At 43.4% G+C, this 19,476-nt stretch overlaps 1 protein-coding gene across 1 annotated transcript in view; it reads right to left on the bottom strand.

Annotated features, from left to right (window-relative positions):
* Positions 1 to 19,476, bottom strand: part of ADAM10 (ADAM metallopeptidase domain 10) — a 152,560-nt gene that overhangs the window by 16,649 nt on the left and 116,435 nt on the right. The window contains exons 9-12 of the mRNA XM_085849686.1: positions 16,382 to 16,545; positions 15,999 to 16,182; positions 13,432 to 13,582; positions 3,711 to 3,894 (exon numbers count right to left, since the gene is read on the bottom strand). Of these exons, the coding sequence (XP_085705812.1) occupies positions 3,711 to 3,894; positions 13,432 to 13,582; positions 15,999 to 16,182; positions 16,382 to 16,545 (683 nt within the window). The remainder of the gene's footprint in view (positions 1 to 3,710; positions 3,895 to 13,431; positions 13,583 to 15,998; positions 16,183 to 16,381; positions 16,546 to 19,476) is intronic.

Raw genomic sequence — 19,476 nt, 5'->3', positions numbered from 1 at the left:
ATACTCTGGCTGATTCTCCGGCTGTATTCCTGTACTATTAGCCCTGAACTGACTGAATTTACCTCCACTGACCCCATTAGTAAGGGGGTCTTTTATGGCCTCTAGCACGTGATGTCAGAGACTCCCCATTTGCGTGGCCCCTCGGGCGCTGGTCAGGAAACAAAATTCATGACTTGTGGGGCACAGCCAGTTTGGCCTTGAAAAGTACACATTTTTGAATGATACTAGGTACAGTCATTCACAAAGAATGGAACAAGGGGAAAAGTAAACAAAGATCATGTGATAAAACAGGAAAAACTGACAAAGAGGGAAAATGTGTGAAGAGTGCAGGTGAAATGGAGATGAGAGTGAGAACTGAAAATACTAGGAACAGCAATAGAGGATAATATGATGGCAATGGTTCACATTTTCAAGGAAGTGGAGGGAACAGCATGACTGAACAGTCAGTGAGCCAATTTCACAAATGCATAGAAAAGGGGGACAGAATAACTGAGGTGAGCAGTTACCTGGGATGTGGAGAGGACAACAATATGACCGATTGTGACTTGATGGAGTTCATGAGGGATGAATGGCTGAGAGAGCAAGTGGACCAGATACGAGATTGAAAGAATGCATTAGGCCAACAACCTGTCCGCAGTGGAAGAGGAGCAGGCACTGCACATCATCATCCTGTTGAGTGACTCCAATTACCCTTTCGTTCTTGTATTCCACTGTTTTCCAGAAGCTTAAAGTGAGAGCCAGACACGATGGCACCGCATATGAAGACGTTGTAAACTGTTAGAAACTGAAAGTGGCCAATGCACAACTTAGATCTGTGGAAAATTCTAAGGCACAACTCTGCCCTGAAGGGGAGCTTGATAAATGATGAGCCAAGGAATAACCATGGCAGATTATTAGCCAAGGAGATCCAAAGACACGTCTGTCTGCCAGAGGTTGATTGCACGAGTACATTGGAGGGTTAGCAATACGATGTGCATGTAGAGACAGACAGAGGGAGTGTGTGGGAATTGGAGGCAATGGGCAACATATTAAATTGTTTAACCAGCTTCTTATTTTCTCCAAATTGGCAGAGATATGGCTGAAGGCTGAAAGTCATTCCAGTGAGCGTCACAGAGTGGAGTCATCTGCAAAGTGATTTCGTGTGTTTTCCAGAGAGGCTGAGAGGTCATAACTGTAAAGCAGGAACAGGGCAGGTACAAAGATGGTCCTGAGGGACTGATACACCCTCCAAGGACACAAGAGATAGGATAGCATCCCAGGGCTATGCACTCTTATGAGCTAGAATAAAATCTATCAATGAGAAGATTTAGGATACTATTGGCAGAAGGTTAAGTGACCAGTGCTGCGTGTAGGATGGTGTTGAATGCTCTAGGGATGTCCACGAGACTGCTCAGACCTCTTGCTTGAAGGCTCAAAGTTCAAAGAATCCTTCCATTGCTGAATTAGCAAAAGGAGCAAGTCTAAAGTGGTGGAGCAGCCAAGTCAGATACCAAACTGATGATTGGATGTTAAAAGATGAGGAGAAGACTTGGGCCATAAGATTTGCTGAAATGATATGCAGTACTTCATTACCATAACAGCTCATGGAAGATGGCAAACCAGTAGAAAAGTTAATGTCTATCTTGGTGTCTTCGAATGAATAGGAACGACAAAATCAGCTTTCATCGTGAAGAGATGCATCCCTCCAAGAAGAATCTGCTAAAGAGGGAGAGTCAGTTCAGTTGCACAGGTTTTGAGGACAAGTACATTGATGACATGAGGAACAGTTACTGATGCTGTGTTTTAATTTTCCAGATGCTTTTTGACTATTGCAGATGAGAAACTCAGTTGATCTAGGGAGGACCCACTAAGGGAAAGGAGATATGGGACAGGGAGAGAGGGGAACCCGAGTATTTTCACCAAAGACACAGTGAAAGCATTCCACCCGATCACAAGTTGTCCATGATGACTCCTTTAGGAGCAAAGAAAATGAGAAAGCACATGTTCCCCAGATATACTTTACAAGCTACCAACAGGATATGGAAGATGAAGAAAGGGCTGACACATCTGACACCAAGAGCAGCAGATAAGGAAGAAGATTTATTACCAAGAAAAGTTTCCAATGCTTGATAAAGAAGGGAGAGTAAAGCTGTTGGTGAGATCTAAGTTTTAAAGCTGAGTGATTCGGTAGGACCTGCTATTTTTCAGACAGTTTTACCTACTGGGGCTCCCTCGGATGTTACAGGAAGCATACCCAATCAACTCGATGAGAGTTAAAAAGAATGATCAAAAGGATGACAGTTAATAACGATTAAAAGAAAAAGTCAGCCATGATCTTTCTTGGGCAAAACACAAATCAAAGATGGCGTGCAAAGGTGAATGGACATCCTCCATCATGCACCATCTTTCCTTGGCATATATGAACTTTTATCAACTTACAAGGCCTTTATCCACATCTGGATGGAATACTGCTCTACACTTTGGGCTACTACCCATGCCTGACACCTTGCTCAACTTGACGCCATGGAAACCAAGGCCTTCAAGATCATTGGAATCTCCTGCGATGAAGCTCAATGTCTGGGCCTGTCTTTCATATCACAGACAGGTCAGTGGTTGCCTCAATCTTCGACAATCTCCTTTCTAGTCTTGCACCCTCTGACCTTTCCATGCTTTGTCCCCATACTTCCCCCCCCCAACAGATTTCTACAGGGCAAACATGGTCAGTCAGTAACCCACTTCTGGTGAAATTTCCAACATCTAGGTTCACTGCATACATCCACTGATTCATACCTCTTGTTTCACCTGTGGAACCAAATTCCTCAGTCTGTTCAATGTCATTTTTGCCTCCCATACTTTAAAACAGCTGTTCACCACAACCTCAGATCATCCCCCATCCATACCTATGATCTTTTCTACCCTTGTTCACCCTCCCCTAATGCCCTGCTTCGACTTTTTGTTGTTGTTGTTGTTGTTGTTGTTGTTTAATTTATGCTTCTTCCCGCTTTCCCTTCCACTTCTGTGATTGAGAGTTTGCACCTGTATCCACGTCATTAACCCAGTTTCATCTTCCCCATAACCTTGCTCTCATTCTTCTCTGTATCCTTTCTCCTCTCTTTTGTCCTTCAATCCCCACTGTTCCTTTTGGTATTTGCATCCTGATCCATTCAGTGTTCTCATTTTTCCATGAGCCCAGATTCTATACAAAAAATAAAATAATCACAAGTCACGGGGAAAAGGGGGGAGGGAAGGAAAAGCTGGAAGAGGAAAGGGGGAGAAGAGGAAGCTCTAAGGGGGAAAGGGGAAAGCCAGAGTGGTGAAAGGGGGAGAGGTGGATTCCAAAAAGGTAAGGAGGTGGAAGCTGAAGGGGGAAGTGGAAGTAGAAGTGGAAACCTAAAGTGGAGGGAGCATGGAGGGAAGAAGGAACTTGGACAGGGTACCAATGCACAAACAGGGTGGGAGATGCACACTTGAGTAACAAAACTATTCACAGATCTGGGCATAAAAAAAGAGCAGAGAAGGAGCAAACAATGAAGTCACAAGTTCACATTTCCTGACACAATCTCAGCAAAAATGACTTGGACAATGAAATATTTGTGCACTTCCTGAAACTACTGCCTTAACTATCTGCAGTTCTATGAATACCGATCTCTCAACAAATCAGCAACTTGATCAAGAGTTCAGATACAGCTGGGATGGCACAAAAGTTACATGGTGAACAGTGCATGCCTTACCCCATTGACGCACACTTGCGTGCCTTGGTTGCAGGCAGTGAAATTCTGCTTTGGAGGAGAGGTGGGACAGGAGGCTCCATTGCCATTACACATTCCAATATGTGCACACTCAGAATCTTTGCGGCAGACCTGAAACTTCGGCCTGAAATTGCACTCAGAAGAACAACATGGACCCTGGCTCGGGCTGCAAAAGAAAGGTAGAACTGAATTATAAAAACAATGAGAGATCATAGTACACTCACCAAAGACATCAATACTTCCTCTTTTTTTAAAAGTATGTTTGTGACACAATAAGCTTCTAAAACACCTCATGAAGTCCGAATTTTAACCCAAGACAACTATTATGGCTAATGAAGTTTATGTCATTAACTGAAGAAAAACGATTATGGTACCAACATTTCATATCGGTACTGCATTGCCCTCTCTGGCTGCAACCTGTTCTACCAACATTGACATATAGTGTTACCTTCGTCACCAAAGGTGAAGGAGGTTATATTTTCACCCCTCTCTATCTGTTTGTTACTTGCAAAATCGAGGATTTTTCAAGTATATTGGTCAATCGATTTTGTTATTCCGTCTTTGTTTGTTTGTCTGTGTTTACTGCATACAGGTAACAATTTTAAACCGATCTTCACGAAACTTCACCACATGGTGGAGTGAGTCATAAGGAAGAAGCCTATTGTTTTTGAGGTCAAACGGTCAACATCGGCCAAAGGTCAACAACTTAAGTGAGATTTCTAAAATCCTCAATTTTCATCCGATTTATTTGAAATTTGAAGAGTATTTGCATATCAGGTCATTGAATTCAACCACAAATTATTTTTGTGGTCAACATGGTCCAAAGGGTCAATATAGGCCCAAGGTCAACAACGAAGGTAGAATTTCTAAAATCCTCAGTTTTCATCCGATTGACTTGAAATTTGAAGAGGAGTTGCATATTTTGTTATTGAATTCAGCCACAAATTATTTTTGAGGTCAAATTTGTTTTATGGATTTTGCAAGTATCGTGCTCTGCACGACGTCGTCGTCTTGTTGCTTGCAAAATCGAAGATTTTTCAAGTATATTGGTCAGTCAATTTTGCTAGTCTGCTTGTCTGTCGCCTTCAGGTCATAATTCTAAACCGATCGTCATGAAACTTTACCAAGTTGTAGAGGTAGACTCAACTGAGAAGCCGATTGAGTTTGAGGTCAAAGGTCATCTTGGTCAAATTTCTGAAATCATTATTTGTCATCCGATTGACTTGAAATTTGAACAATATTTGCAGAGTCCATTACTGAATTGGGAAAGCAACTATTTTTGAGATCAAAAGGTCAAAGGTCAACTCAAGGTAAAACTTCTAAAATCATCACTTTTAAACTGAAAAATCGGCAATTTACATCCTATTAACTTGAAAGTTGAACAGGAATTGCATAGTCCACCACTGAATTGGGAAAGCAACTATTTTAAGGTCAAAGGTCAACTCAAGGTTAAACTTCTAAAATCATCAATTTCAATCTGAAAAATAATCAGTTTTCATCTGATTGACCTGAAGTAAGATTGAGAATTTTAATCTTAAGGAAATGGACAATTTGATGGACCCATAGCAACCATTGGAAAAGGGGGGGGGGTGGATTCTGCAAGTGTTGTGCTCAACACGACGTCGTTTTCTTGTTTGTTTATGTGCAAGATATCTCAAAGTTGTGAACAAATCAGCATGAAATTTGGTGGACACATTGGGTGTGTGACAAGGAAGAATTGATTCAATTTTGGTGAAGATGTGAATCTGGATCCGATAATTTTTTAAGTGATTCTTCACCATTGAGAGATAGATCCAAAAATGATATATAGCATGACATCTCAAAAAGTTGTGGATGGATTCGGATGAAACTTGGTGGGCAAATTGAGTGTGTGACCACAACGAATTGATTTGATTTTGGTGAAGATCCGAAAGTGGATCTGGACACGAGATTTATGTAATTTTCAAAGTGATTCTTCACCATTGAGAGATTGGGCCAAAAACAATATATAGCATGATATTTCAAAAATGTATTGGGCCCAATATATTCTCGTGGATCAGGCATTATGTGTCGGAGGTATGTGCTCTACCGAGTGCCCTTCTAGTTTACAATGCTGATCCTAATATTTTAATATTGCTACATTTATGCACCTTTGTATTGGTAAAGAAAAACTAGATATCTGCGATTACACTGAACAACAAATTTCAAAAATTTTTTTTTACTGGAGATGTGTAAAGTGATTAAGACTAATTTGGGTACGCTGATTTCAAAAATCATAACCGTTTTGCTGTATCACGTCAGGATTTTCAGGAACAGAAATATTCCCATTGCCTAGAAGTCAGGATTTCAATGAAATTTACATATGTCTTTAACATGTCTATTTCGTACAATTGTTGTTAACTTGTGTTATATTTCTTTCTTTCAGATAAAGATGAGTAGGCGTTCCTGTACCAATCATCCTGACAACTTCTGTTATGTCTGTGGTCGGTATACCAAAAAAGATCAACAGCGAAGTATATCTACAGCAGTGAAAATGAAGGCCGCCTACTTTCACTACTTCGGGTGTAAGGTGGGGGACCAAGAACAGAGCTGGGCACCACACATCTGCTGCACAAGCTGTCACACAACCTTGACTCAGTGGTTGGTGGGCAAGCGCGCGAGCATGCCATTTGCGGTGCCCATGATATGGCGTGAGCCGCAGAATCATCATGATGATTGTTATTTCTGCTGCACAAGCATCGCCGGCTTCAACAAGAAGAATAAAGGTCACATCAAGTACGCTGACTGCGTCTCTGCTCGTAAACCTGTGCCTCATGATGACGAGAACCCCGTTCCAACACCTCCAGCTGATCAGAACATAGCTGTAAGCAGTGGTGAAGAGGATGGTGATGATGAACCTTTTGAACCCGACACTCAAGAATCACACTTTCTGAACCAGGGAGACTTAAATGATCTTGTAAGAGATCTCTCGCTGCCAAAGGCGAAGGCAGAGCTGCTTGGATCAAGGCTGCAGCAGTGGAATCTACTTGAACCTAACACCAAGATATCCTTGGTCAGAGCACGTCACAGAGACATGGCTGAGTTCTTTGAGATGGAAGACACGATGACATTCTGCAGACATCAACGGTCTGTTGAAAGAACTTGGGTGTGATCACGATCCTGCAGACTGGCGCCTCTTCATCGACTCGGGGAAGAACAGCTTGAAGGCTGTTTTGCTCCACAATGGCAATGAGAAACCATCAGTCCCACTGGCTCACGCGTTCGGCATGACAGAGACCTATGAGACTATGCGGCAGCTGCTTGATTCCATCAAGTACAATGACTTCAACTGGCACATCTGCGGAGACTTGAAAGTGGTGGCGCTGTTGTTAGGGCTGCAGTCAGGCTACACGAAATACATGTGCTTCCTTTGTCTCTGGGATAGCAGAGACGACAAGAATCACTGGACGAAGAAAGATTGGGAAGAGCGAAAAGAGCATGTACCTGGTCGACACAACGTGAAGCATGTCGCCCTTGTCGACCCAGCCAAGGTTTTCCTTCCACCACTCCACATAAAGCTCGGCTTGATGAAAAGTTTTGTACGGGCAATGGATCTGAATGGGCGTGGGTTTTTATACCTCAAGGAAAAGTTTGGCAACACCTTGTCGGAGGCCAAGATCAAGGCTGGTGTCTTTGTTGGACCGCAAATCCGACAGATTATGAAGGACGAAACTTTTCCGACAACTCTAAACCCCAAAGAGCTGGCAGCGTGGAGGAGCTTCAAAGCTGTGACGGACAACTTCTTGGGGAACGAGCGCGCGGACAACTATGAAGAAATAGTGCAGCAGCTGCTGGAGTCCTTCAGGAAACTTGGCTCCAGGATGTCCCTGAAAATCCATTTCCTACACCAGCACCTGAACTTCTTCCCTGACAACTTGGGAGCAGTCTCGGACGAGCACGGCGAGCGATTCCACCAAGAGATTTCACTCATGGAGACGCGTCACCAAGGGCGGCACAACCCGAACATGATGGGCGATTTCTGCTGGTTCCTGCATCGTGAAACTGACACAGAGCAGCACAAACGCAAAGCCAAATGCCTAAAGCATTTTTAATTCCATTCTCGTGGAGTTTTTCTGTAATTTCTATAATTTTGAAGCATTCATGATGAAATAAATGAATAAATGAATTTTTGTAAATTTCATTGAAATCCTGACTTCGAGGCAATGGGAATATTTCTGTTACTGAAAATCCTGACGTGATACAGCAAAACGGTTATGATTTTTGAAATCAGCCTACCCAAATTAGTCTAAATCACTTTACACATCTCCAGTAAAAAAGTTTTGTTGTTCAGTGTTATAAAGCGATCGCCAAGGGTAAGGCTCCCCCAGTGCCCATGATCCAAAGATGGCCATATTCTTTTTGGACCGCCATATGACCTTGACCTTCAACATTTCGGGAATAAAGTGGAAATTAAGAAAATGTGTCCCCATGTACCATCCATCAATAAAACTCAACATCATGAAAATCAGAGGAAAATTATTCAAGTTATGATCGAAAAGTTGTTTGTTGTTAATTCGAAAAGAGTAGATGACCGTTTTTACAGCCATTTTTCCCTGCTGTGCAGGGGTTGGGCTTTTTCTTGAGGCAATGTTTTATGGCCGGATGCCCTTCCTGACGCCAACCCTGGTCGCCTCTTATGACACACAGGAATATGGTACACCTATTCTAACCGGGGCATACACCGGGACCAGTACACTGGTACTCATTTCGCCGACCTCGGAAGGATGACAGGCTGAGTCAACCCCCTGGTGTTAATTCAGCAGCCAACGGGGCTTGAACTCAGGACACTGGGATCCCAAGCCACTGCCCTAACCACTGCGCCAACACCCGGCTACAATTCGAAAAGAGTAGGTAAGGCACTAATCAAATATCGGGTGCATAACTTCAGTGCAGGCACACTATTATGATGCAAGAACATCTTGGAAGGCCAAGCGGTCTTTGAGATTCCGCATTCGCAAAATTGAGCGATGACAAAAAACAAGTTGTATTTTCAGATCGCTATTTTACCTTGACCTTTAACCCAGAGGGTATGATGTAACTTAAGTGCAAGTGTGCCTTACTCTAAGCTATCTAGGGAGGGCAATTTAATTCTGATCAGACAAAAAAATAGTTGAGTTATGGTGAAAAATATTTAAATGTATCAATGGGTCATGACCTAAAAATTAGGTCAAGGTCAAAAAAAGATCATCAATAAAAACATAATTTTTATTTCCATGATTGATGCAAAAATGCATTGTGAAAGTACCAGCTGGATTTGAGATACAGCTCAAACATTAGCAGTACCAGTATGTGCCCGTAAAAATAAAAATAAAAATAAAAAAAATTCATAAAGAAATATTCAAACCGCGAGCAACAAACAACAACCACACAGGCCGTTTCTTCGCTCTCGCGTGCCCGTACGTGCATGGCCCGGAAGTTCGCATATTATTCGCAGTTACGATTATTCGCAATTTAGTTTTAATACCCAATTATTCAATTAGCGCCAACATATTTTACCTTTTCGCAATGTCGTGGCAAGGAAAAACAAAAAGAGAAGAGAAGAGAGAGAAAAAAAATTTACTTCCTGGTTCAGAGCATACCAGCACTCTGATGTTACCGAAATTTATGCACCGTCTAATATGAAAACGATCATAACTTGGGGCATTGTGTTTATCTAAAAATGCGCATAAAAAAAAATCGAGAAATTATTAGAATACACAAAGTCATCATTATCCGGAAGCCCTACGTTGTAACCCGTAATGGGGAACGCAGCTGAGGTTCCCTTCCCCATCGGCCACGCCCACGCAACGTGTCTTGCCATTGGTTTGGTAAATAAATGGCCATAACTTCGGAAGCACTTGTCCGATTAATATCAAACCTTGAAAAGGCACATCCTCACGTCCCCAGCAATATATCTGGCAAGTTTCAATTAGATCGGACCAGTGGTTGTTGAGAAACAGCGGTCACACACACACACACACACACACACACACACACACACACACACACACACACACACACACACACACACACACACACACACACACACACACACACACACACACACTGCTGTAATTATAGATCATTAAAAAAGCAAGAAAAAAATAAAAACCTAAATGGTGGTTTAGTCCTCCGAGGGGGTCTAAGAAAGTATGAGGCACATTAAAATTGGGGGCACTAATTGTACTACCTGTGTAGGGTCAAAGGTCAATTACCGAAAAATGAAATTACCGGCACATTATTAAACATGTTTAAATGAAACTTTGTGCAATCAATGTTGGGGGACACATGAAACTGCAACAATTTTTGGGTTTTGATCCACGGTTGGGGATCCAGAGGGTGGGGACTCACAGGGGTCAAAACAGACGAGCTTTTATTTCATTTTTTTTAAACTCAAAATTTGATATTGGGTCATTCCTGGTTGAACGTTTTGCTATCTTTCAACTTTGCTTTCGGTGGGAAGCGTGGAGATATATGATGGTGCACCATCAATTTCGCTCTCGTTGTTCTTTATGTTTTTCTGCTCATTCTATTCTTAAACAAGAGCGCAAGTGAGCACAATATATGCCCGAACAAGAAGGTATATACAGAATTGTACGACTACATGGAAAACAGCATCCTGGTTGCCATGGCAATCACTTTAGATGACGAACGTATGTCGCAACACACCGTCTCCACAGTCTGTACCTATGTACCAAATATGAAACGTGAAAGTTGAAAACTTTGGGAGTTAGAGTTGCGGACAGGAACGGACGGACAGACAGACAGACAGACAGACGGACGACCGGTATCACATAATACGGCCCGATACATATATATATATATATATATATATATATATATATATATATATATATATATATATATATATATATATATATATATATATATATATATATATATATGTCAGGCATATAAAAATGAACATTAACAATATCCAAAGCATTTTCAGAACAGGAGTTAGATGACCAGAGGTGGTAAATATAATCACCAACAGTCAGAAAGAGTATTATATATTTAGTGGTCAGTTGAATAAGGTACTTCTTGATCAATGCACTTTTTTTTTTGTATACCTTGTCAAGGCTCGTATGAGAGCTAACACACAACGCACATCAAGGGGGGCATGAGACAGGAGGGAGGGAGTGGGAAGGACAAAATAGTGGGGAACAGGGACATTTGGAGATCTGTGGAAGGGAGAGGGATGGGATGGGGAACATGGGGAATAGAAGATGGACATTACAGGGACTTTCAGGAAGGAAAGCAGGGAATTTGAAGGAGGTGGGCTTGGGTGGATTATCAGGGGTAGAAAAGATCGAGGATTTGGATGGGGGATCTTAAGAGGTGGTGGTGAACAGCTGTTTTGAAGGCCTGGAGGGAAGAATGGAAATGAATAGAGTGAGAGAGTTTATTCCAAAGGTGGGAAAAAAGAGGAATGAAAGAGTGAAGGTGAGCAGTGATTCGTGATTTTGGTAGTTTTACCAGGAGGCTGTTGGCGGACCGTGAGCGCCCTGCGGAAATGTGGTGGGGACAAATTGCAGAGAGAGCAGGGGGTCGAGGCTGGAGAGGAGACGGTAGAAGACAAAGACCACCGACCAACCTGCATTGATTGAGTGAGAGGCCCAAAGACTCAGCCTCATTGCGGGAGATGCCAATGATCCGCAATGCCTTGGTTTCTACAGCGTGAAGCCGAGAAAGGTGGGAGGCAGGAACACCAGCCCAGAGGGGAGAGCAGTACTCCATCAAGCTGCGGACAAAAGCTTTGTAAGTGGTCAGGAGCTCAGGTGGGCCAAGGAAGGACCTTGCACGATGGAGGATTCCCAGTCGGGGACTGGCTTTGGAGGCGAGGTTTGAAATGTGGCTTTCCAAGGAAAGGTCATGGCAGATAGTGAGACCCAGAAGCTTGAAAGAAAGGACTTCTTCCAGAGGATTGTTGAGAAAGTGGATGGGGTGGTTTTCTAAACGGTCCTTTCAAAGAGACATAGTGAGAGTGTGAGATTTGTCCGGATTGAAACACATGTTCCACGTGTTGGACCAGTTTGTGATTTTATCCAGATCAGCAGTGAGCGAAGAAGCTGCTGCTTGCCGGTCTGAGGGATGACCGATGGTACGGCAGAGGGTGGATTCATCAGCAGAGATATAGAGGATTTTCCAGAGAGTTGGAGAGATCATTGATGAAAACCAGAAAAAGAACAGGGCCCAGAACACTACCTTGAGGAAGTCCAGCCTGGACAGGAAGGGGGGATGAAAGAACTCCATTTTGGGCCACACGTTGACTGCGACAGGAGAGGAAGTCTGCAAGCCATGAGTGGAGATGGCCTTGGATACCATAGGAAGAGAGTTTGATGAGCAGGGCAGGCTGCCAGACTGTGTCAAAAGCACGTGATATGTCCAGGGATACGGCTTGGATTTCCTGTCTGGCATTGAGGGCTTGCATCCATTGTTGGGAGAGCAGAAGCAGCATATCGAGGGGAGAGTGACCTGGTCTGAAACCAAATTGATGATCAGAAATCAAGCCATTGGAGAAGAGGAAGGATTTGATGTCTGAAGCGGATGGATTCCATAACCTTGCTGACGATTGTGAGAAGGCTGATTGGTCTGTAGTTGCAGGGATCTGTTTTTGCACCTTTTTTTGCAGGGCAGTGATGTTTGCTGATTTCCAAGCAGATGGCAGATGGCCTTGAGCAAATGAGAGGGTGAATCGAACAGAGAGAGGGTGAGCAAGAGCATAAGAGCAGGCTTTGAGGACACGTGGGCCGATGCAGTCTGGACTGGTTGCAGAATCTGAGTCGAGGTTTGACAGCAAGCTCTCCACCTTGTCAGGAGAAAAGGACACAGAGTCCAGGGACAGTTGGGTGCGACTGGGTAAGGTGGGTAGAGAAAGTGATGGGTTTTGGACACAAGATTTAGCTGCAAACACCGAGTTTAGGCATTCAGCATTTTCACGTGCAGTATCAGTCGTGCTGCCATTTGAGGTAGGGGAGGGGATGGAGGGGGAACATACACCAGATTTGATGATACGCCACCAGGATTTTGAGGAGGGAGAGAGGTTTGAGAGTTCAGACTTGAGATGAGAAAGATGTTGTTTTCTGGCTCTCCTGAGGGTAGATACACACTTGTTCCGAGCTTTATGGAAGGAACTGAGATTGCCCTCAGTTGGGTTTGCTTTCCATGAGGCAAAGGCAAGTTGTTTCAGGACAACTGCCTCACCACAAGCTTCAGTGAACCAAGGGCGGGAGGAAGGGTAGGACAACTGAAGACGAGAGGGGATAAATCTGTGCATGAGGGAGAGCAAGTTTCTTTGAAAGAATTCCCAGGATGAGTTGATGTTGGAGAAAGTAGAGATAGGAGACCAGTCTTCAGATTTTCTTCATTTGCTGATTTATTTTCTTTTTTGAAACTAAATCAAGGTATTGTGTCGCAAAATTAGTGACAATGCAATTCGTGACAGCATCAGATCTTGGAAATTGTGCCAAGAAATACCTTTAATTTGACAATTTTAAGTTGGCATATACAAGGAAAGGCAAATTGCACTTTTTTTTTCTTTCTTTGTTACATAATAAAAGTTAGCATTATGAGCTTTACCAAGTTGTTGGTGCAAGGCTCATCAGTAAAAAATCATGGATATCACAGTGCTGGAGACCAAGCAGCCAGTGTATCAATGTGCAAGGTTTCACAAAAAATGTGGCATGGTGCAAATATTACCTACCTGCACGATGCACCCAATTGTAGCCGACAACCCTTTTCTGCAGGTATGCTTGCAGGGGAACAGCATTTATCGCGGCACTGGTCACTGTAACCACAATCACACTCCTCATTTTCCTCCACAATCCCATTCCCACAGATGGGCTGTCCAGATTCTGTGCATGTATATGTGACAGTGTTACTCACTATAGATGACAAGAAGACCAAAACCGTTACAATGAGCAATATAAAAAGGCTTTAATCTAGTTATCTAGGTGTGTCAAGTCATGTCTGACTTGTAATGATATTCATGATCATATTTCTCCAAATATCCCTATCCTGCACTGTTTCCCAAAGCTCTGGCAGGGAAAGTTTGGTTGCAGCCTTTTCCCCATCCATCCAGCGCATACATGGTATGTCTCTTGCTCTTCTTCCCTCAACCAAATCCAGCATGGTTGACTTCTCCAGACTTTCGTTTTCTGCACTCATGACGTGTCTAACGTACGAGATAGTTTCTATTTTCACATCACTGTTTCTAATGTACATGGTGGTCTAATTTCTTCAAGCATGATTTGTTCGTTCTTCTTGCAGTCCATGGAATTTTTAACATTGGTCTCCAACATCAGATTTCAAAATTGTCATTCTCCTCCCTTCCTTCCTGTCCTTTTCACCATCCATGACTCAAGGCCCTGTCACACCTTGACGATTTAGCCAGCATATGCCGACGTATGAAAAATTTGTCTAAAACTCTGGCACACGTCAAATACGTATGGGTAAGTTTTGTATACGTTAAGAGCACGCTGGCATACGTCGTAGTACGCTGGCATATGTCGTACTACTCTGAGCTGTTAGACAAATTTTCCATGCTTGAAATTTTTCGACGTATGCCAGTGTATGACTCACACGTTCCGCATACGCTGGCCATAAGCTGTAGGCACATTACGCGATCATTGATACACGTCGACACACATTACTTCTAAGTTACTCATAAGTCGAAACACGTCGAGGTAATGTTTAGCGTACCCGAAACTTATTTCTAACCTATGAGTAACGTGTTGTAGGCACGTTACGCGATCGTTGACACACATGAGTAACTTACAAGTAACGTGTGTCAACAAGTCGAAACGCGTCGAGGTAATGGTTAGTGTCAGTGTTCCAGACTCCCTGGTTTTTTTTTCTTCGGTATGACAGTGATGTTGACACTTCGATTTCTAGTGCGGTTATAATATAATAGAACTACTAGGCTGCCGCTCAACGATTTAAATCATAACCGCACTAGAAATCGAAGTGTCAACATCACCGTCATATCAAAGAAAAAAAAACAACAAAAAACGAGGGAGTCTGGAACACTGACGCTAACCATTACCTCGACGCGTTTCGACTTATGAGTAACTTACAAGTAACGTGTGTTGACGTGTGTCAACGATCGCGTAACATGCCTACAACTTATGGCCAGCGTATGCGGAACGTGTGTCATATGCTGGCATACGTCGAAAAATTTTCAACATGCTGAAGATTTGTCGACGTACTCGGCGTACTACGACGTATGCCAGCGTGCTTCAGCGTGCTCTTAACGTATACAAAACTTACCCATAACGTATTCGACGTGTGCCAGCGTATTCGGCAATTTTTTCATACGTCGGCATACGCTGGCTAAAACGTCAAGGTGTGACAGCGGCTTGACACTTCGATGTCTAGTGCGGTTATGATTTGAATCGTCGAGCCACAGCCTATTAATAGCCTACGCCACATGATCGTCGGCGATACGCTGCCGCGCTATGCATAAGTTAGACTATCGTTGGGCATAGGTTGTGAACGCCGAGAACACGCTCAGCATTCTTTGATATAAGTTATCGAAACGTTCTGTGTACGTTACTAATACATTATGCATACGTCCAACTCGTTATGAATACGTCCAAAACTGGAAAAAAAAACATCAATAGTTCAGCGTACGCCAGCGTTTTACATACATTTTGATCTCTTGCCATACGCTGGCTAAAACGTCAAGGAGTGACAGGGCCTTCACATCCATACATTGCAACTGTAAACACAAAAGCATTCACCATCCTCCCTCCTCTTGGTTTTCTATTGTACCACATCGCTGTCTTTCCAGATGCTTGTCAATCATGACATTGCTATTCTCCCCAACACAAACCGTCAATCAATTTCTGCTCTGAATTCTCCACACACTTCAATCTTAAATCCTAGGAAGATAAAACTGTCAACGATTTCCATGTGATCGCCATCAAAGCTGAACACGTCGATCTTCGCAATTTATTACATTGTAGTCATTTTTTAGTCTCAAATAAAGACCAGCCTTTTCACTTTCCTTCTTCACTGTCTGCAGCAGTTTCAGCTGCACTTTTTCAGACAGTGAAGCTGCAGCAACTTCACTGACTGCAACAGGCTTTAACACTACACAATAACTTTTACAGTATCCAAGGCCAACTAAAAAGTTTATGTAACCTTTCTTCAGAGGACAAGGTAGCAATTATCAGGACAAGAACATAATTTAGTAGAAAAGTTCATGCCAGACGTGGAATTCAGACTTGCAACTTTTGGTGCAAATGTAAAGTTTATGAAGGCTCGTACCAACAAAGCAGCGCTGTTGCTTGGCTTGCAATACCAAGCTGATATTTGCAATGCTGCATGGAGAGAAACGGTTGTTGTTCAATTTGTCTCCAGACGTGGCTCTTGCATACATTATATAATTTCCTTTCTCCTTTTCATTTATTCTGCTGGAAGTTCCTGGAGTACAAGAGGGCCCAGAGTCGTGCTGCACAGGAGGCAAAAAAAAAAATATTGTAACAAGCCACTGGCAAACTTCTCTTTCTTCCACTGTATTGATTACAAAATATCCAAAACACCAACATAATTATTTAAATAGGCTTCAGAAATTATATTTCCACATTCAAGCTTTCACTTTAGCACATATTTAGCTACCAATGTGAATGTGTCGACGTGTATCAACTTACCGGAGAGCCAAAGTTATGGCCGACCTCATGAGCAAATGTGATATGGGAGACCTTGGTAGGAACATGTGTGCCATAGTTCTGCACCGTGATAATGCCTGTGTTTAAGGATTTACGCCGCATGTCTGAATACAGCTTGTGATTTTCACAAATTCCTCCAGAGCTACCTATTCAAATATGGGCAGGAGCACATCACGCACATAATAATAATAAACCAGTGCTTTAACACAGCAACCCCACCAGGTCAGAGAAAACTCCAAAACAAAACTAAAACGCCTCCAATCATTACTTTCTTTTCTTCCTTTGTAGAAAAAGATGTTCATGGAAGAATTTTAAAAAATTCAAAAAAAGAGACAATGGAGAGTTAGACTGACAATGAAGTCAAGGAAAACAGACTGACATTGGATACATGATAGACAAGGCTGATTTGTTTGTGATTCCGCTCTAACCAAAAAAACTTACATTGCCATGACCTCATGCTCAAATCATATATCACTGTGTTCATTTGTCCTTTTCTGCTTCATGACTTTGAAATTCATGTAAAAGCACATTGATGTCTCCAAATGGAGAATTTACTCCTGAAAGAAATGTAATAGAATAAGGCTGATACACAACGTTAGGCAATAATTCTGAGGGAAGCCCAATATGCTTTTGATGCATTCCAGCCACATCGACTGTCGGATTTCGTAGCTGTATAGATTTGCGGATTTGCTATTCGTGGACCCCGCATATTCACGAGTCATAAAGTGTGACCTGCTTCAATTCACACTTCATGTATTCGTATTTTTTTAACTTTAACACTTCAGGACTGGTGTCGTGTATCCACCTGGGAAATTGGAAATCAGCAAACATCACAGCATTACATTAAAAAGGGGCAAAAAATTGATCACCGCAACTGCAGCCAAATTAGCTTATTGTACTTCCAAAGATGAGCAAGGTAATGGAATCTATCATCACAGTTGATGTAAAAATCATTGCTATTCTCCAACAACCTCATCTCAGATCATCAATTTGGATTCACACCTGGTCAGGCCAGATTAGATCCATAACTTGCTACTGGTACCATGTAAACCTGTACGAACCTGTTTCATGGTCAGGTTGTCGGCGACTAAACTGTCTCCCCCACTAGATGACATGATTGGGGCAAAGCCTCCGGGACCACCTCTCTTTGATGATAGGAGGAAAACCACAGGCCAACCTTCCTGGGTCAGATTGCGGCAATGTGTGTAAGGTGTCTTCCACCAGATGGCGGTCACCTTGGGTTAACTTGAGGCGGTCCCTTCGGGTGGGTGCCTGGAATTTCCTATCACTAAGCGAGGATGATCACCTGTCCGTTATCATCTGAGCTCAAACGTTTGAACATCGGTATTGCAGCACTCTCTAAGGTTGGGAGACCCGATAGTGGCAAGATCATGGCAGGTGGTGATACCTTCTATTGGTATGTTTACTCTGATGGTTATCATGCCCAATGAGTTGCTGTTGCTGTGTCCAATAAGCTGACTCCAATGATAATTTAGGTAACACCAGTCAACGAGTGTATTATGAGACTAAGGATTCATCACTCCTTGGGTGTCGTTTCCCTGGTCTCTGTATATGCTCCGACTGAGGCGAGTGATCTCACCGTGAAGGATGCATTATATGCCACGCTAGAGTCTGTGGTTGATAAGTGCCCCAAGCAAGATATTCTTCTCATCTTGGGGGATTTCAATGCAGACTGGTTTTTAACTGATAGGGATGGTGAAGAGACATGTGTTGGTCCCCATGGGTCGAGAACTGTGAACCAGAATAGCACCAAGTTCCTTGACTTTGTAAGAAGTCATGGAATGAGGGTGACTGGTTCATGGTTTCAGCACCTACAGGCTCATCGCTGGACTTGGTATTTCAACAATGGTGGTGGGGCAAAGGAGATAGCCTATGTACTCATTGATGGTCACTGGAGGATGATCCAGAATTGCAGGGTCTACCAGAGTGCTCATTTCCTCAATACCAACCACAGGCTTGTGGGAGCAACTCTGAAGTTGCAGCTTAAATCCAGGAGAAGGGTACCATCCCAGCCTAAGCTGGATGTTAGCAAGCTCAAGGATGAGAGGGGAGCTGAGGAGTTTGCAAACAGGCTGAATGGGGATTTGGGGGGTCTGGGTGCTTTGGGGATTCCTGAAAAGTTGTGGCGTGCCTTCAAGACCACCATCCTAGATGTTGCCGGTGGATGTCTTGGAACACACTGCAGAGGTGAAGAAGAATTTTCTCTCCCAAGGGACACTGGATACCATTGACTATAGTCACAGGGCCAGTCTTAATGGCAGAGCTGAACTGTTCAGACTTGAGGCGTAAAACTGTTCATGCGCTGAGTGTGGACAACGAGGCCTATATGTGAGAAATCTGTGAGGGGTAGAGCATCACCTGTGGTCAAGTGATTCTCGTCTGGCTTACAGGGGAATTCGCGCATTGGGTTCCTCCAAGCCCGTCTCTCTGTGCATTGCAGTTCGAGCGGAGGGTGGTGGGCTCTTGACAGAGAAGTCCAAAGTGAAGGCCCGCTGGGCCGGTTACTTTGAGCAGCTGTACCAGGCTGATCCACCAGATGCTGAGTTGGATGTCAGGGGTGTTACTATCCCCCCCACCCCCTATTGCTGACCCTCCAATCAACTGTGATCCACCTTCGTTTGTGGAAACAGTCTGCGGTGAACCAGTTGAAATGGGGTAAAGCTCCTGGGATCTGTGGCATCCATGCTAAACTTCTCAAGGAAGGTTGAAATGCTGAACTCGTGTTGTTGCATGCAGTTCTGTGCTCTGCCTGTAACACAGGCATCATCCCAACTGACTGGAAGAGGGGCCTTATTGTCCCTCTCTGGAAAGGGAAAAGTGATCGCCAGGACTGCAACAACTACCGAGGGTGATGTTGCTCTCAGTGCTGGGGCCAGGTCTTTACTTGCATAATTCTTGATAGGGTTTGCCACCATGTGTTTGAGCACCAGTGCAGTCAGGATTTAAACAAACCATGTCAACAATTGACCGTAACCTTGCCTTTCGGTTCCTCACCAAATGCAGACGAGAGTTTCAGCAGGGGCTGCTCGCAGCCTATGTTGATCTCTGCAAAGCGT

Source organism: Eptatretus burgeri, chromosome 12 (assembly GCF_056783735.1).
Source record: "Eptatretus burgeri isolate ZD-2024b chromosome 12, Ebu_testis_v1, whole genome shotgun sequence".
NCBI classification, from domain to species: domain Eukaryota; kingdom Metazoa; phylum Chordata; class Myxini; order Myxiniformes; family Myxinidae; genus Eptatretus; species Eptatretus burgeri.
The sequence above is the reverse complement of the archived record's forward strand: the minus strand, read 5'-3'. Positions and strand labels throughout refer to the sequence as shown.